Raw genomic sequence first — 15448 nt, forward strand, 5'->3', positions numbered from 1 at the left:
GTGGTTAGTAGCTTAGTCCATAATTTATGAAATTGCCGTTACCCTTGTTCCTACTTGTGCCCGGAAAAAAAATAATAAATAAATTAAAAAAAAATAAAAAAATATTAACCCAGGGCCGACAGTCTTTATCCATCTTCAGTCAAGGAAGAGTATAGCTTAGATAATACAATTCTGGACTGCACACTGCCCATGGTGCCTGCGCTATACTGTCATGGCATTTGCAGTTGAATAACCTGATAGGGGGGGGGGGGGGGGGGGTACAAAAATCTTAGAATGATAAGGATGAGGTAGCCAGGAAGAGTATTGCTGATACCAGATATAAGCTTGCGGTGGTAGAAATACACTAGTTAATAAAAAAGAAAAAGCTAATTTTTTGTCATGCTTCGCACATGCTTTCGTTTCATACCTAAGCATAAGGTACGATGAAATATAACAGTAAAAAAAGAAAGCCCATTTCCTTTAAAAAGTCTTTTTTTTTTTGTTTCAATGAAAAAAAAAAAAAAATTTACAACTTGTTACGTCCAGCGTACCGCCATATGTCTTCCCCGTCTTTTCGCTACTTGCTAACCTTCCCACATTTCTCATAATGATCTTACTGTCTTTTCTTGCAATCACGTTATTCAGCTAATTCTATTTCCCATTATTCCGAATCTTTACATCTTTCCTGTATCCACATTTTTGTCTAAAAATTTCATTTTAACTCCAACATTCGATACATATTTTCTATTCCATCAAGTACACGTCCAATCCATTTCGGACAGGTCAACTTCCATTCCATCCTTCAAATAACAAAATATCAATTGCAATTCCAACATTCAAAAAATCCACTACGTTCAACTGCACATTCAAATTCCTCACTATTGCAATAAAGCATGACACATTCAACCATAAGCCTTCCTTATATCAATACTTATTCCTTCTTCCATTCCTTGACTCGAGAACAGCGCCGACATCGGACCCAAGGGTATCCGAAACAACATCTCGGGTGGGTATAGCGATATATAATAACTTTCTGATACGCTTTGCTCTTCTTTTATACAAATACGTTGAATTATCTCGTTTTGACGTACGGAAAAAATCTGCACGCATATTCCTTGATATCTCTTCTCTACCACGAATTTTGAACATCAATTGATTCAAAGTGAACAGTCTACGTGCTGTCAATATTGTGTGAAATGTATACATACGTGAGGATAGATCGTCCACTTATACACAGTAATCGTTAACTAGTTAGTGAGGGTAGTTATAATACTTTTACGTGATAAACCATCAATAATAATGTCAAATATAGATTCTGTCACATATTTAGCTATTCTGATGTAATGAAACATTTTTAACATTTTTGTGTTAATACTTGTGCATGTAAAATCCAAAAAATATGTAATTTAGCTAACAGCAAAAAACCATATTGACCAGTGATATCGGACGATAATCTGTATAATTCGTAGATCAATCGTTGGGGTGTAAGCAATGCTCCCGTTGGTTTCAATCATTATGAATAAGGCTTACTCAGCGGTCATTTTATTCTTCGTAGACTTTTCTTGCTGCACTATTCAACTTTTGATAAAGCGGTAACACGCTACTATAAATAATGAATGTGTAAAGAAACATGAGAGCATCACTGGATTTCTAGAAGCTGTGATCAGGAGATAGGGGAAAAGCCAGCGTACAATAAGTTCAAGTGTCACACCGTGACACCAGCCTCCACCAATGGGGTTAAATTATGTTGTAACGCTATGATGGTATTCAACGAAGTGATCAACTCATATTTTAGTTTCCTTCATTCCTGAGTATAAGTTGAAGGATTCGTCGCAAGAGGCAGTCTTCATTCCTGAGTATAGAACTCATTTCAAACTTTGGAAAGTGAAAATGTTTGCAATCGGGCTTGTTTGTTGACTCAAACAAGTTCAAAAAATTTATGTTAAAATAGAGAAAACATGGGATTTAAATATCATAACCTCAGAGTTAGTGAAAATCAATTGTGTATTTAAACGATTTCAATATTCTAGAGAAAATAAACTGTATAATACGATTTGCTCACTTCATCCGCACTGTGACCTCTTCTGAAGACGTATATGTAGGTGAGATGCAAGCAGCCCCCTGACACTCACCACTGCTCGTATACTAAAAAATTGTACGCGTTTTGTCCCAGTTTTTTAGTTCCTCTACGTGGCGATAGTTGACTTCTGACACGCTCGCTGCCCTCGCTAACCTCGCGCAAGCTGGTCTGACAACTACTAGCGCCACTAGTGGCGGAAATTGGCGGCAGAATCGAGGGACATTTTGCGAACCACTTTTAGCAACGTGTGTAAGGGGGCTGGATGCAAGCATAGTGGGCTCCTTAAGGAATTAAGGCTCCAAATTATGGAAATCTGAATTGATAGATATTAGAATTTTGACCAAAAAACGAAAGTCTGCTAACATGCGTATATTTTCAGTGTCCAAAAATCGAAAACATAGTGGGCCTCAGCAGAGAAAATGGTCCCTTTCCTCTAAATTTGTTGTATTTTTGTCATGATTCATAAAACTTGTGAATTTTCCTATTCATTTGTCTTGGAATACTTTTACCATGAAATTATTTAATTAGGATGAAAATTGGTAAATTATCAACTAATTATTATGGGATACGTGAAATAAATAAAGATTGAGAACTTTTGAAAAATTTGAAAAAGTGCAACAATTTTTTTTGGGGGTAAGCACTTTGCCGGCCTCATCCCTATAACTTTAATTACTGATTTAATGATCGGTTGTTAGTATAGATGGTGGGTCATTAGTGGGAGTCACTAGTGGCACTTTTAAACTCCGTGCGAAATTTAACATAGGTTCCCTACATGGTGGCTTCTCCCCTATCTAGTACTACTTTTACATACAGGTCTTGCAATTCACTAGAATTTCAAAAGTGGGGGTGAATTCAGCATTGAAGCCATTTTCAACTAGTAATGTTAACACTTATCGCAAGTGTCGCTGTCATCGAGATATGATGTTTTGAAAGTACTATGGACAATACACAGTTGTAATTTGCACATATAACGCTCCTGCTCCTATTATCGTTGGTGTCACACACACTTGCTTACAGCCATCCTTTGATTGCGGAGATCCTAATAGCTTTAACCCTTAACTGCCACACTGGGGTCCAATCCCATATGGAATCTATATAATTCCAGAGAAGTGTAGTAGGTAAGGGTTAAGATAAACAACAAAATCTAACTTCGATAAGAGAACCTTTATTGAATATTAGAGACTGTAAGATGCTAATATTCATCCGCTTGCGTGTTGCATTTTCTCACTAAATAAACTGTTGAATTGTTGTACAGATTCGAAAAATCAACTTCCAATCACAGCATTAGTGATTGATATGATAGTGTTGTTCTTTGAAACACTTTGAAACTCGGCCATGCAATCTTTTGTACATTTTACATTGGACGACTGTTAGTAATTCCAATTTTTCACTAAAATATGTAAATACATGAATATATAAAAAAGTAATGTTAATGCATTCAACACCTCCATATATCTAACATTCTTATATTGCCCCCAGTCATCTATTCCAATAATTGGCGGCGTTGACTGAAGATTGTCAAACACAGCCAACTAAGTGGGACCTTTCGAAACCGAGCGCAACTAGGCGGGAGATCGTGGGGAGATTCGGGACAGAAATTATATACCGTTGCCAACTAAATTAACATTTCAGTCCTGTAAGCGATTCACGGTAAACTGTTACTGCAATCTCTGTGCTCCCTCATTTGCTTCGAAACTGTACTCTTTACTGATTGCCTGTAGCAATTTTCAAGCAACGAACCATGCTTTCCCCCCTTCCAGAGCAAACTACGCAGCATGCGAATAACCTAAAGAGTGTCTGACATTCGAGTGAGACACAGATAATGTCCAACATTGTAATTTTTTATCTGCTTTTGATAACATGCTAGTGATTATATTACCCACTAGGGTGGTCCTTCAGTCGGTTTTTTCGATTTTCACCCATTTGCCGCCCAGATTGGTTCCGAATAAGTCAAAAATATCTGTGTAAAATTTGAGCCTCCTGGTTCAACTGGAAGGGGTGCCTGTAAGCACGAACTTTTTCTCATTTGAATAACATGAGCTTTCCTTCTACCTTCAGTCATTAATTTTCTGCTAGAAGTAATATAGACCTAAAAAATCTGTAATTATCTGGATCTAATGTAGATTGTCACAGACCTCCAACGACATGGTTTATGCCACCATGAATCGATGAACTTGGTGTCAAACTGTTTTTTTTTTTTTTACAAATGTATTGAACATTGAGGAAAATTCAACCAGCCCATAACCTAAAGTAAGTAGCAACCCAAATTGGCTAATAAAATGCAATATATTCCCAAAAAAGGGGAAAAGAAATTTCACAAGTTCATCGATCCACAGTAGCATGAACAATACTTATACAATACAATATAAAATCGTTGGATGTAGGTGAATTTTATAGCAAATTACAGAAACAATGCACATTAGATCCAAAGAATTACACAATTTATAGGCATATATTACACTTACAGAAAAATAATGATGGAACATATGGCAAAATCTCATGTTCTTCAAATGAGAAAAAGTTTGTGATTATGGGCACCCTTTCCAGTTGAGCCAGGAGGCTCAAATTTGAAACTGATTTTATTTTTTTTTTTTAATTAAATTGGAACCATTCTGGACGGTGAATGGGTAGGAATCAAAAAACCACCATTTGAAGGACCACCCTATTATACATGTATATGAACACCTCTGTGTACGTGGCGACTGTGGCGGCCATCGATGAAATTACTAACCCAGATTTTTTCTAAAGCAAGAACTATACATATGTCTTAAAGCACTGCGTACACAGAGATAGACTGTGAGATCATCTTCCTGCTTACACTGCGAGCACAATAAGTCTATTTTTAGATATGTTATCAGTAACATTGAAAAACAGTGTTTTTTTTTTGCGAAAAATTAATTTTCTTCAGGCTTTCGCGAACAAAGAAAATTATTTTTATGAGTCCATCAAAAAGCAGAGATTTTTTCGTAGGGAGCCTAGATTTTCAAAGTGGGATGGTCATGGGATCATTATTCAGCTAAATTTGTGTAAACCGTGTACACAACGCTTTGATTAGCGGACAGGTCAAGACCATGCAAGTATGATTACAAATCGTTTGTGGTATATCACTTGAAGCTGGGATGAGATACTCGGATTATTTCGAGCATCGACTAGGATCGTAATAGAACTAAATCATTCCGAGTTATACAAAAATCGGTTACAAGTTTTGAATGTCGCATTTCACGATGAAACATGGAAGCGCTAATGATAAAATATTTTTGTCTGCAATAAACAAAACAAGTATTATTCAAGAAAAGTTACCTGTTATGGCCTGTGATGTATGGGCGTTGACTTTCAAAATCATTTTCATCTAATTCCAAAAATTCTGATAAACTAGGCTTGGTCCTTTTTGGTCGGCAGACTAAAATATTGGTAACACTTGTACGTCTTGTCGGGCCAGTTCGAGCAAATGCAACTCCGGAGGGTTGAGAAATCAATTCATGCGGGCTGCCCGAATATGACCCATCATAGCACTCATTTATTGCCACATCTATTCTTGCTCCTTGTGAGATTGGCTGAAACGAATCATACGTGACACATTATTGACTGTTTTCTGTATATTTCAATGCACAATATGTAAATATTCCAGAGTTAAATTGAAGAAATTTTGAGTAATAATATGAACCATTTTGAGTAAAATGACAAAGTTGGAAGATGAGAACTTACCACGTATGTAAATGTGAACCGTGAGTGACACAATTTAAGATGCTTTAGGAGCGAATATAGTTTCCCACAGTCTAACGAACACCAAGGGCAGTGAAGATCCTCGCAAGCCTCTGTTTGTTGTCGACTATTATTATTGTATAAAAATTGGTATACTATTTGCTGAGTAGATGACATATCCATTTTTTCAATAGATAAAGACAATTTTGTAGGTGTTAATGGACTAGAATTAGGCAGTGTTGAGTTATTATTGTTACTGTGATTAGCTGGAAAACGGTCCAATGCACCTGTAATTAAGAAAATTAAATTTGTAAATATTGCATTTTATCTGCAATTGACTTTTTTTTGTGAAAGAACCTTACAACCTTCAAGCATCTATTCTTACATAAAAAAAAATATATATGCAAAACTTATATGGGACTTATACACAACATATATTTGATATAAGCCAAGCGAAAAATGTATATTCTCGCATTGATCACTTTTATTTAAAATCTATACGGCATGTCATGAACCTGTACGGCATATAATACACAAGTATGCAATGTATGAAAACCATATATGATTACGCAAAATAATGGTATATTATATTTGAAGTGCGGAAAATGGACGATTTCTGACGAGTGTGAAGTTTGTAGCGTGAACTACAAAAGTGAGTGCTGCATTTACACGAATACGCATACGAATTAGGCGGCGTCAGCTGAAAGCGAGTGCTGCAATAGCATTTGTGCAAGTACAAGTGTGTGAACGCAGCATGAGCCAAGGCGAGCACCTGCAAAGGAAAGTTTGATTTGAGAAGTTACGAAGATACCACTCATAGCGCGAAAATTGCGGTTAGCTAACTTATGCACTATGACACAGAGCGTAAAATTGAGTTGTTCAAAAGTGAGCGTGTGTCATAGAAAGCCGCAGTGTGTAAGATTAGCATTTCGATTGTGCGTATGCACCAACGTTGTTTTACCACACTATTCCGAAATCAGGGACTTTAAGCTCGTTCCACAGTCTTCAAAAATCGTACCCTCCAAGTCAATGTCGGAAAATAAACTATTTACAAACAGTCAGTGGCTGCAGCATTGGGCGTGAGTTACCAAACTTGAATTTTGCATGCTAGTAGTGATATCTTCGGTACTTATCAAATCAAACTTTCCGTACACGTGATGCCAAAGAAAATCATGCGTGATAAATGCAGATTGGTGAAATGTACTTCATATAATTGTAGCACTCGTACAGATATCTCTTAATCTCTGCATTTGTGATAAAATGTACTATTCTGACGTATTCTTTCTTTTCATGCGGGCTGCTTGAATTATTAATTGGTAAAACTCACCGTTTCCTGGCCTGTTCTCTTTATTGTCTCCATTAGGAAGAGGATGGATGGGTGGTGGCCTATCCACTAAACCATTACTTGGCTCTGTCGTCCAGCTGAGTCTAAACTTTAACGTCGGCCCACGACTAAATACTTCAAACGGACCACACTGCAATAAAGTAAGTTTCGTTGGTATTGCCACTAGCACAGAATAAACAATATCCAATTTTTCTTTACTGCATGCAACGAGAGAACAGCCACGATTCGAGATTCACATTATTATTTTCGATACAGAGCCTTTAAGCTTCATTAGTGGTATTATAGCCACTGTATTAATTGTACAAGTCACGTATGGAACAGTAGCAAAATCGTTCCCAACAGTAAGAACGTTGCACCAATTATTTCAAGATGAAGTGCAATCATTTCCTATAGGACAAGAAATTCTTAAAATAGATTTCTACAGATGATTGCTTAACCGGTTAATCTAGTTTAGAAGATGCAGTATAGATAAGTGAGAAACTTCGACAAGCCTGCTGAAAGTAAGCAGGTTCAACTTGTGTAAGTAGGCATTAAATGACGTGAGGTTACTGCAAGTAATCCGAAAAGAATCACCTGACCTATTTTTCTACTCCGATTCTGGATTCATCATAGACTAAATATTTTAGACATCAATTGGTCTCAAACAGACAAAACAGCCCAAGTTCTAAAACTAATTGAACCTCAAGTTCCGCTCAATGAAATTTGACTAAAAGTTAAATTAACTGCTGATATTGCAATTTGCAATGATTCAAATATACCCGCTAAATGAGCAAAACGAGAGCGGATGAGAGTTGACCCATGGAGTGGGACACATGATGTGAGTCTTCACTAATTTCGAATATAGTCAGAAGAAGCGAGGCTTTTGGTCAACGACTCTCTTGGAGGAAGAAGGAGGTTCCCGTCTTCCGTAATCAAACATCAGATACCGAAGATCGACGAACGTCTTATCAAAGCAAAGTTACCATAAAGATAGACATTTAAAATTCAAACAGTAAAAACTCCAAAAGCCAAATCAAAATTCAGGAGAGACGATTTAAAAGGGAGAAACAAAATCAAACAAGTGAAATCCAAAAGTAAAGTGTATCGATGAAAGACAATTATTTCCAATTGTTTACAATTTTAACAATATACACTATTTCAAAGAATTTACACTTGGAACGAATGAATGACAGAATAGACGAATGAATGAATTTTAAACGTAATGACGGCTCATATTTTATACATTGATAAAGAAAAGAATTTGTACTATATTCGTCGTACCTTATGAAATATGCGAAAAGTTTATTCGTTAAGTAGGTCAAATTTTAAATTTCAACAAATTTTTATAAATTCGATTATGAATTCCTGAAAAGCGAATATAATCTGCGTAGCTACTGATTTCGAGAGTATCAAATTATCGAATTATGGCTGAAAATTGTAGTGATGTATTCTTTTACTTCTGGAACGCTTTTCGACTTAGTTTGATCTATTGAAACTTCAGGTACATAAAAGTTCGCGATTGAAATGCCCAAGTCAAAAAAATGAACAATGCTATCGCAAATCGCACTATATTATGACCTATTAGTGCACGTAGGATCAATATATCTCAAGGCCAAGATCCTGACTAGTCACAAAGGAGTCGTGTGTGAAGTATGACTGGGACGAATCCGTTCTCCCAAAACATTATTACAGCTTGGGCTGAGTATAAGAGCCAACTGAGGCTGCTGGATTAGTTTTCAATACCAAGAAATATTATTATCCATAATATGCAGAATAGATACTCTCAAGGGAGAGTTCGGCAAATGAGACTACATGATTATAGTGGCATATACATATTACATACGCGTGGCTCAAAATATACGAAACATATGTGTACAGTCGCAAAGACGGACAATCTTTGGCAAAGTATGATATGCACATTAGCAATGCCAATTACCGGTATGCAAGATTAGACCACCACAAGGCAGGATTAGACTACACAAATCCTCGATTGATGACGACAGAATACTGACGGTCGAGTAAAGGATAGGAGCGTTGCAAGATGTGATGACAGAAGTAAAGTGATATTCATAGGGTGACACGTAAACAGGAGATTTGGTGCTATTGCCGAAAAATTAGGAACGGGGGGCACGTGGCAGTGGGTTAACCAAGCGTGATAAAAAATATTGGGACACGAACTTGAGAACTACACTGCCATTAGTCAGGAGTCGATGCCAGGAATGCCTCAACCAAGAATCAACACTTTGATTCTTGAGAATGGTAGATTGACCAAAAGATTGGCTCATCTCCAATGACCCTAGACGTATTATGGGATGAATTGCTTCAGTTACTACAGTCAGCATCGGGAAACATGGATTAGAAATGATGGGGCGTTTTGTTCATGTGCCTCACCACTAGGGCGGTATATTTGAAACTATCCGCCTCAACAACAATCGATCCTATGTTATGGCTATGAATCATATATGGTAGCACAACGTAGATCACGGATGGTCAGGTACTTAGGTATTGGAACTGAGCTACATTCGAAAAAAAACTACCTACAGACAGCAGAGTCGTACTTTGCAAGTTATTGGTTCATTGCTTCTTGAATTATCTTGCAACTCAAGTTGGAAAACATGGTTTTGAAAACAACGGAGTGTGCGTCGGGTGAAAATAGTAGAATCTGTAAAAGGAGGAAAAGTAGGTCTCTGTACTCCGAGCATAAAATTTCAATATGAGTCAAAAGCAAGCGGATATGCAAAAGAAGACATATATTGCAAATATAATAAAATGACAAAAACAACTTAATTTGGATGAAACTTATAAATAGTTCCATAAGATGGTTCCGTCAATTTTGTGAATTTGTCAACATTTACTTTGGGAACACTTTCTTCAAGCATCTCAACTGATTTAAGCCATATGGGTAAACCATATATTTGAATCGTATTCTCTAAAAAGTATGAAGATCCTAGCAGCATGAGCGAGAGAGAATTCTTCGAGCTCTTTTGACCATATCTGGATAGTTATCACAATCCAAAGGCTAACTTCTGAGAAGATTCTGAATTAAATCAAATGCAATGAAGAGGCTTTGAATGTTAAAGAACATCCGAGATTATAGATCCGTATCCCATAGATTTCATTGAGTGATTTTTTGAAGTTTACAACTGACCAAAGTAGATGAGGATTTGAATTTAAATCCCCAGCATTACGGTGAAGACCTGAACGACAACTCATAGAAATTATGAGACGGACCACGTCATTTAGGCGCCGAATCGGCGAACTGAGGTTTAAACTCGGCCCGACTACTCGTGGGCAAACTTTCCTGCAAATTTCGTTACTTCTGGTGAGAATGCGGGTGTTTCTATTGAATACCCTAAGACGGCTGGGGACGCATAATGATAGTCCCTAATCCATCCCCCCCCTTGTTCCATACACGCCTTACAGATCATGGGGACATACCCTAACGGATATGGCGGGTGTTAGTGGTGATTAGTATTATTATTACAATATTTCACGTAAGTTTGTAAAACGTTCCGAAAATCCGATGAATTATGGATTTTGCGTATAAATGCATGATAAATTTCAGATGTGTTGATTTTACAACATGGCCGTCCAGTGATTATTATTAGTCCAAAAGTAATCAAATTTTCGGATAAGAAATACGATTTTAATATATGTATAAGATTACCTCCTTAATCTCAGTGATACATTCCCAGGAACTGTGTTTTTTAGGGCTGGCACGGACATTTGTTTGAACCTCTTGTAAACCTAATTCATAATCACCGTCCGTTAATAGGCAGCGATTGTGTTTGTCGTATACGATAAGCTCGGAACCGTATAGTTTGATTTCTTCTCCACCATTCTTTATCGAACCGTTGATAGACTTACGCCGTTTTTGGGCAGGTTCTGTAAAAAATCACATCGGTTACATAACATGTTAGAGCATTAGTGGAAAATTCAAGTGCTTGAAAAGAACACCCTTTTTAAACGAAAGCTCACGGAGGACATCAAAAAGTTAAAGGCCGCAGCTTGTTCCAAGAATATGACGTCATTTTTAATGAGATTCTGAGAACAATATTACTAAAATATTCACTGCTATTTGTTTACAGTAGTTTTATCATTTTAATCTTCTTACTTTGCCGTATTCAGAAAAGAAGAGAAATTTATTATAATCACCCAGAAAATGAATAGTCGAGATTTAACTACGTCTCGATGTGTTGAGGTCGAGAAAATAATTGCCCTTGTGTGCTATGTACAGTTTACAATTTATCTGCATTCTCGAAATGAACTTCAAATGAATTGAAACAAGCAAGCAAAAAATTCACCAGACATTCATTCGAAAATGTTCGGAAGCAGACTCGACTTGTCCTGTTTTTGTCATTATTGTAACAATAAGGAAATTTTTAGTGAATATATTCTAATAATTAATTTATCATATCTAGAATACGACATGAAAATTAAATAGTAAAGATTATACGTAAGTGTACGTGAAAATTAAAAAAAGTGGTGCATTTACGAAAGAAAGCATTGATGTCTTATTTTAGTCACAAATATATTATGAGCCACGATAAAATTTCCAATTAGCATTTTCGTAATACAAGTAAATATGTTCTCACCATCTAAATCACAGTTGGAAATAAGGCAGCTGTTGTTTGACATACAATAAACCCGTAGAAGCAGCATGTATGTTTTGACAATGTGGCCGTTGCTTAAACTAAATGATTCGTTTGGAATTGAAATGGTTGGTGCTTTCGGAGGGGGCTGATCTTCTGACGGGTTGATCGGTACTTCACTCGTACCAACGGAAACCTGTAACCGTAACCACTTAAATTGCTTAAAATAGATGATTCCCAGATGTTTTAAACGGTGTTTTGCTGAATCGGACAAGTCTTTTAGTACCGTGAATTTTCTGTCAAAACTGACATTCTCATGTAGGAAGGTGACCAATAAGTATGTTTCTTCAATAACGGAGCATAAACGCTCATTGTCGCTCCGATCGAATGAATCGAGAACGGGCGATTCTCGGTCAGTGAATCGCGAAGGATTGAAAATGTTCAAACTATGTGATTGACATAATGCTAGTAGTATCAACGGAAGGTGGTTCGTAGTTGGCTAATGCCGTTGTGAACCTAGATAGAAGCGGAGCGACATCTGACGACGAATCCAACTACCAGCACTTACTCATTGGGGGGAGGCCACTCGTATTGTTCATATAGTTGTGAATATTAAGTTTGGTGAAACTTGAAAAATTGGGAAAATTATGATAGCCAGTTATTTTAAATGTGTATTTTCAAGAAACTTCAATAAACTGTTCGTATAGCTTTGAGATAGAAGTCATATTTGAGTTGAGGGTCGCCCCTCCCCCACCCCGGGGGGACTACGCTCCCTGGACCCGCAGCCGCTTCTGTGCGCCCTTTGCCCAAGTCGCCGAACTATTCTGGTGATTTACACTGACCTGAGAATCAGCCGCTACGCAAGAACTCGCGTTCGCTCCGCTGTTCAAGAAAATAGCATGTGAATCTCGAGGAAAAACAAGCGTTTGCGCCAGTTTTCGCTCTCGATGCACAATGTAATATTGTTTAGCCTATAGATAGACAGCCTAAGTGTCAACTTACGTGTGCACTGCCATTCTGAAAAAAAAAAAAAAACACAAAGGTAAGCGAATGGGAGCTTCGAAAATGATTGGTCTAGAAAGTGCTCCAAAGATCACATGGTTATGAAGGAATAGTAAAAAATTTTATGTATAAAAGTGAATGAAGTAGAGCTCAAAGCAATTATTTCACGGTGTGTTGGATTGCAGATAACTTCATCAAATATCTCGAATAGTTAAGGAAATACTGGTGTACATTACATTCGTAGTTTGAAATTAGAAAAAAACCGATACTTCTTACACTCGTAATTTATAATTCAAATTTTTTTTAATTACAAAGTACCGATGCACCTAATTAGTAATTTCGATGTAATTAATTCCACAAAATAATTATTGGTGCCCAACACTGCGTGGAACTGAACAGTGTTCCAAGAGGTTCGTAACTGATTGAATTCAAACCCTTGAAACTTTCAAGTGATTTGAAACGAGAATCATTAGATCGTTAACAAAATCCTACGTTTTTATTGTCAAGCGGACACCCAAGTGCAGAAAGTATCACCATGTAAGTGAATAATCTAGGAAAGACTCCATTGTTCCAGTCTTATGAAAATATAGCCTTGAAACATTAATATCATTGAATTTTAACGCCCAACCAAGATAAAAGTTGAACTTCGTCTCCTTGCTGAGCAGCAGCAAGGCTGAGCTTGACTGAGCGGCTTCTACCAAAGACCACTCAATATTTCCCAGTAACCGAAACTTTAAAACAGTTTTCTTGTACAAGGAATTGATTAATACTTAAATTTGCAACTATAAGATACATCAGAATAAGATGAAAACCAAAACCTCATGTGGCATATCACTGGATCAAGTTTTGTTCAACCATACAAATCCTCTTTCTACAAAATGATCAGCTATTCCTGTCGTCTTAAGTCTTTGTTTGAGCTGGTTTGGTTGTTTCTTGTGACTAGCGAGTCTGCTGATCAATTAGAATAGTAAAAATCGATTACATTCAAATAGAAGTAATAAAACATACCTAATACCGTTCAAAAATTAGTTTCAAATTAACAAGTTACTAGAAATATTCTCAGTCACAGTACCTACACAAATATGATGGAAAAATTCTTAAAGAATCCTAGGTTTTCCCCAGAACAAGACATTGTATCTTGGGAGTTTCGATGCTAGATGGGCCTATCAGCGAATCCTGGTGCATATCTGTAAGGTAGCAATTTCAGGAACCAGAATGGAAGTGGCAATCAATGGCAAAAGTGATCGAGTATCCGCAAATAGTCGACTGTCATCCAGTCGATTCATTTTATGAAGTTTTGTGTAATTCAACATATCATGAAGCAATAGGATTATTATCTATTCTTTGCCCTCAGGTAGTACTAGTTTTTCAGTAAATTTCTATGAGCGAGAGATCTTTGAAGCACTTGTTACACAAGTGACTTTTGAAATCAATGCCCGATAATATCTCTCCGCTTATTTTTAAGAATGGTAGAACACTCCTAAAATGACATCTTAGCCTTGCCTATTTGTGGACAAAAAATATGACCTCGCTGGTTCCATGCTCGCAGGCAGCTTTCAACTTTAGGTATAACAACAATACTCTGTATACATGAACCATGCGTATAGTTATCCAAAAATTTTATAGGTTGAATTCGTCTCAGTTTGATATATCGAATTCGATCTACGAAAGAAGTTCCGTTACCGTTTCATAGGACCTAACGCGTATGGAAATGTGTCTAAACCAGCACTGGAACATCTATTCCTAATAACATCAACGTGCACTTTTTATTTTTTAATTCTTTGCTTTTACTAACAGTGAATCAAGAAACAAATCATACGAACATATAACGTATTAGCAGGGTTCACCTAATAGAGTTATACATTATTCAGTTTAAAGCAATGTTCACCTGACCATTTACCAAGTCAGCAAAATATTGTAATTCATGAAGATGAATGAGATGAAAATAGGGAACCTGCATGCATCTGAAATCTCTATATTCCTCTATTGGACTCGAAAGTAAGATGAAAAATAATGAATTTCCCAAGACAGTTTCTTTTTTCGAGCAACATTAACATTGCAATAATTTTTTCTTTTACACTAATTTTTCTCGGTAAATTTGAACCGGTAACCATTTTGCTGGACCCCTCTATCAGCGCCACCAGGTGACACGTTCGGGCACTATGCTCGGCTGTAAACACCGTCTGCTCCGAGCAAGCCGGAATCCTAACCTGCAATATTAATATTTGAAGCTCTGGAGCATAGTTGGCGTTATCAAAATTGTATTTATCTCAGTAAATAACTTTTAGTTTGGTTAAAATAAAAAGACAACAATGGAATCATCAGCTCCGCATCCAACTTTAGATTGGTACATGTATTGTTTTGCACCATCTTGTAAAAATACAACAAGTTCAACTCCAGAAAAGATATTTATCCGAGTGCCAAATAATGTATTAAAACGGAAGGCTTGGTGCGATGCGAACTACATTTACATGGTGTATAATAAAGTTAGGAATCCGGCTTGCTCGAAGCAGAGAGTGTTTACAGCCGAGCATAGTTCCCGAACGTCACACCTGGCGGCGCTGATAGAGGGGTCCAGCAAAATGGCTGCCGATTCAAATTTGCCGAGAAAATTTAGAAGACAAAAATTTATTTTCTGGCGTTAATATGGCTCGTAAAAGAAAACTGTCTTGGGGAATTCATTATTTTTCATTCTACTTTCGAATAAAATTAAAATTGAAAAACATACAATTTCCCTATTCAATTAGGAATGCTATAAAAAACAATTAC

The 15448-nt window shown here is 36.8% G+C and overlaps 1 protein-coding gene across 2 annotated transcripts in view; it reads right to left on the reverse strand.

Annotated features, from left to right (window-relative positions):
- Window positions 1-15448, reverse strand: part of LOC124186311 (polycomb protein suz12-B) — a 59347-nt gene that overhangs the window by 20081 nt on the left and 23818 nt on the right. Inside the window, exons 5-10 of one of the 2 annotated variants that reach the window (XM_046577896.1) lie at window positions 12680-12694; window positions 11681-11873; window positions 10753-10970; window positions 7089-7236; window positions 5765-6048; window positions 5360-5613 (exon numbers count right to left, since the gene is read on the reverse strand). In XM_046577896.1, coding sequence (XP_046433852.1) covers window positions 5360-5613; window positions 5765-6048; window positions 7089-7236; window positions 10753-10970; window positions 11681-11873; window positions 12680-12694 — 1112 coding nt within the window. The remainder of the gene's footprint in view (window positions 1-5359; window positions 5614-5764; window positions 6049-7088; window positions 7237-10752; window positions 10971-11680; window positions 11874-12679; window positions 12695-15448) is intronic. The other variant, XM_046577897.1, reaches the window with a different exon arrangement.

Source organism: Neodiprion fabricii, chromosome 7 (genome assembly GCF_021155785.1).
Source record: "Neodiprion fabricii isolate iyNeoFabr1 chromosome 7, iyNeoFabr1.1, whole genome shotgun sequence".
NCBI lineage: Eukaryota > Metazoa > Arthropoda > Insecta > Hymenoptera > Diprionidae > Neodiprion > Neodiprion fabricii.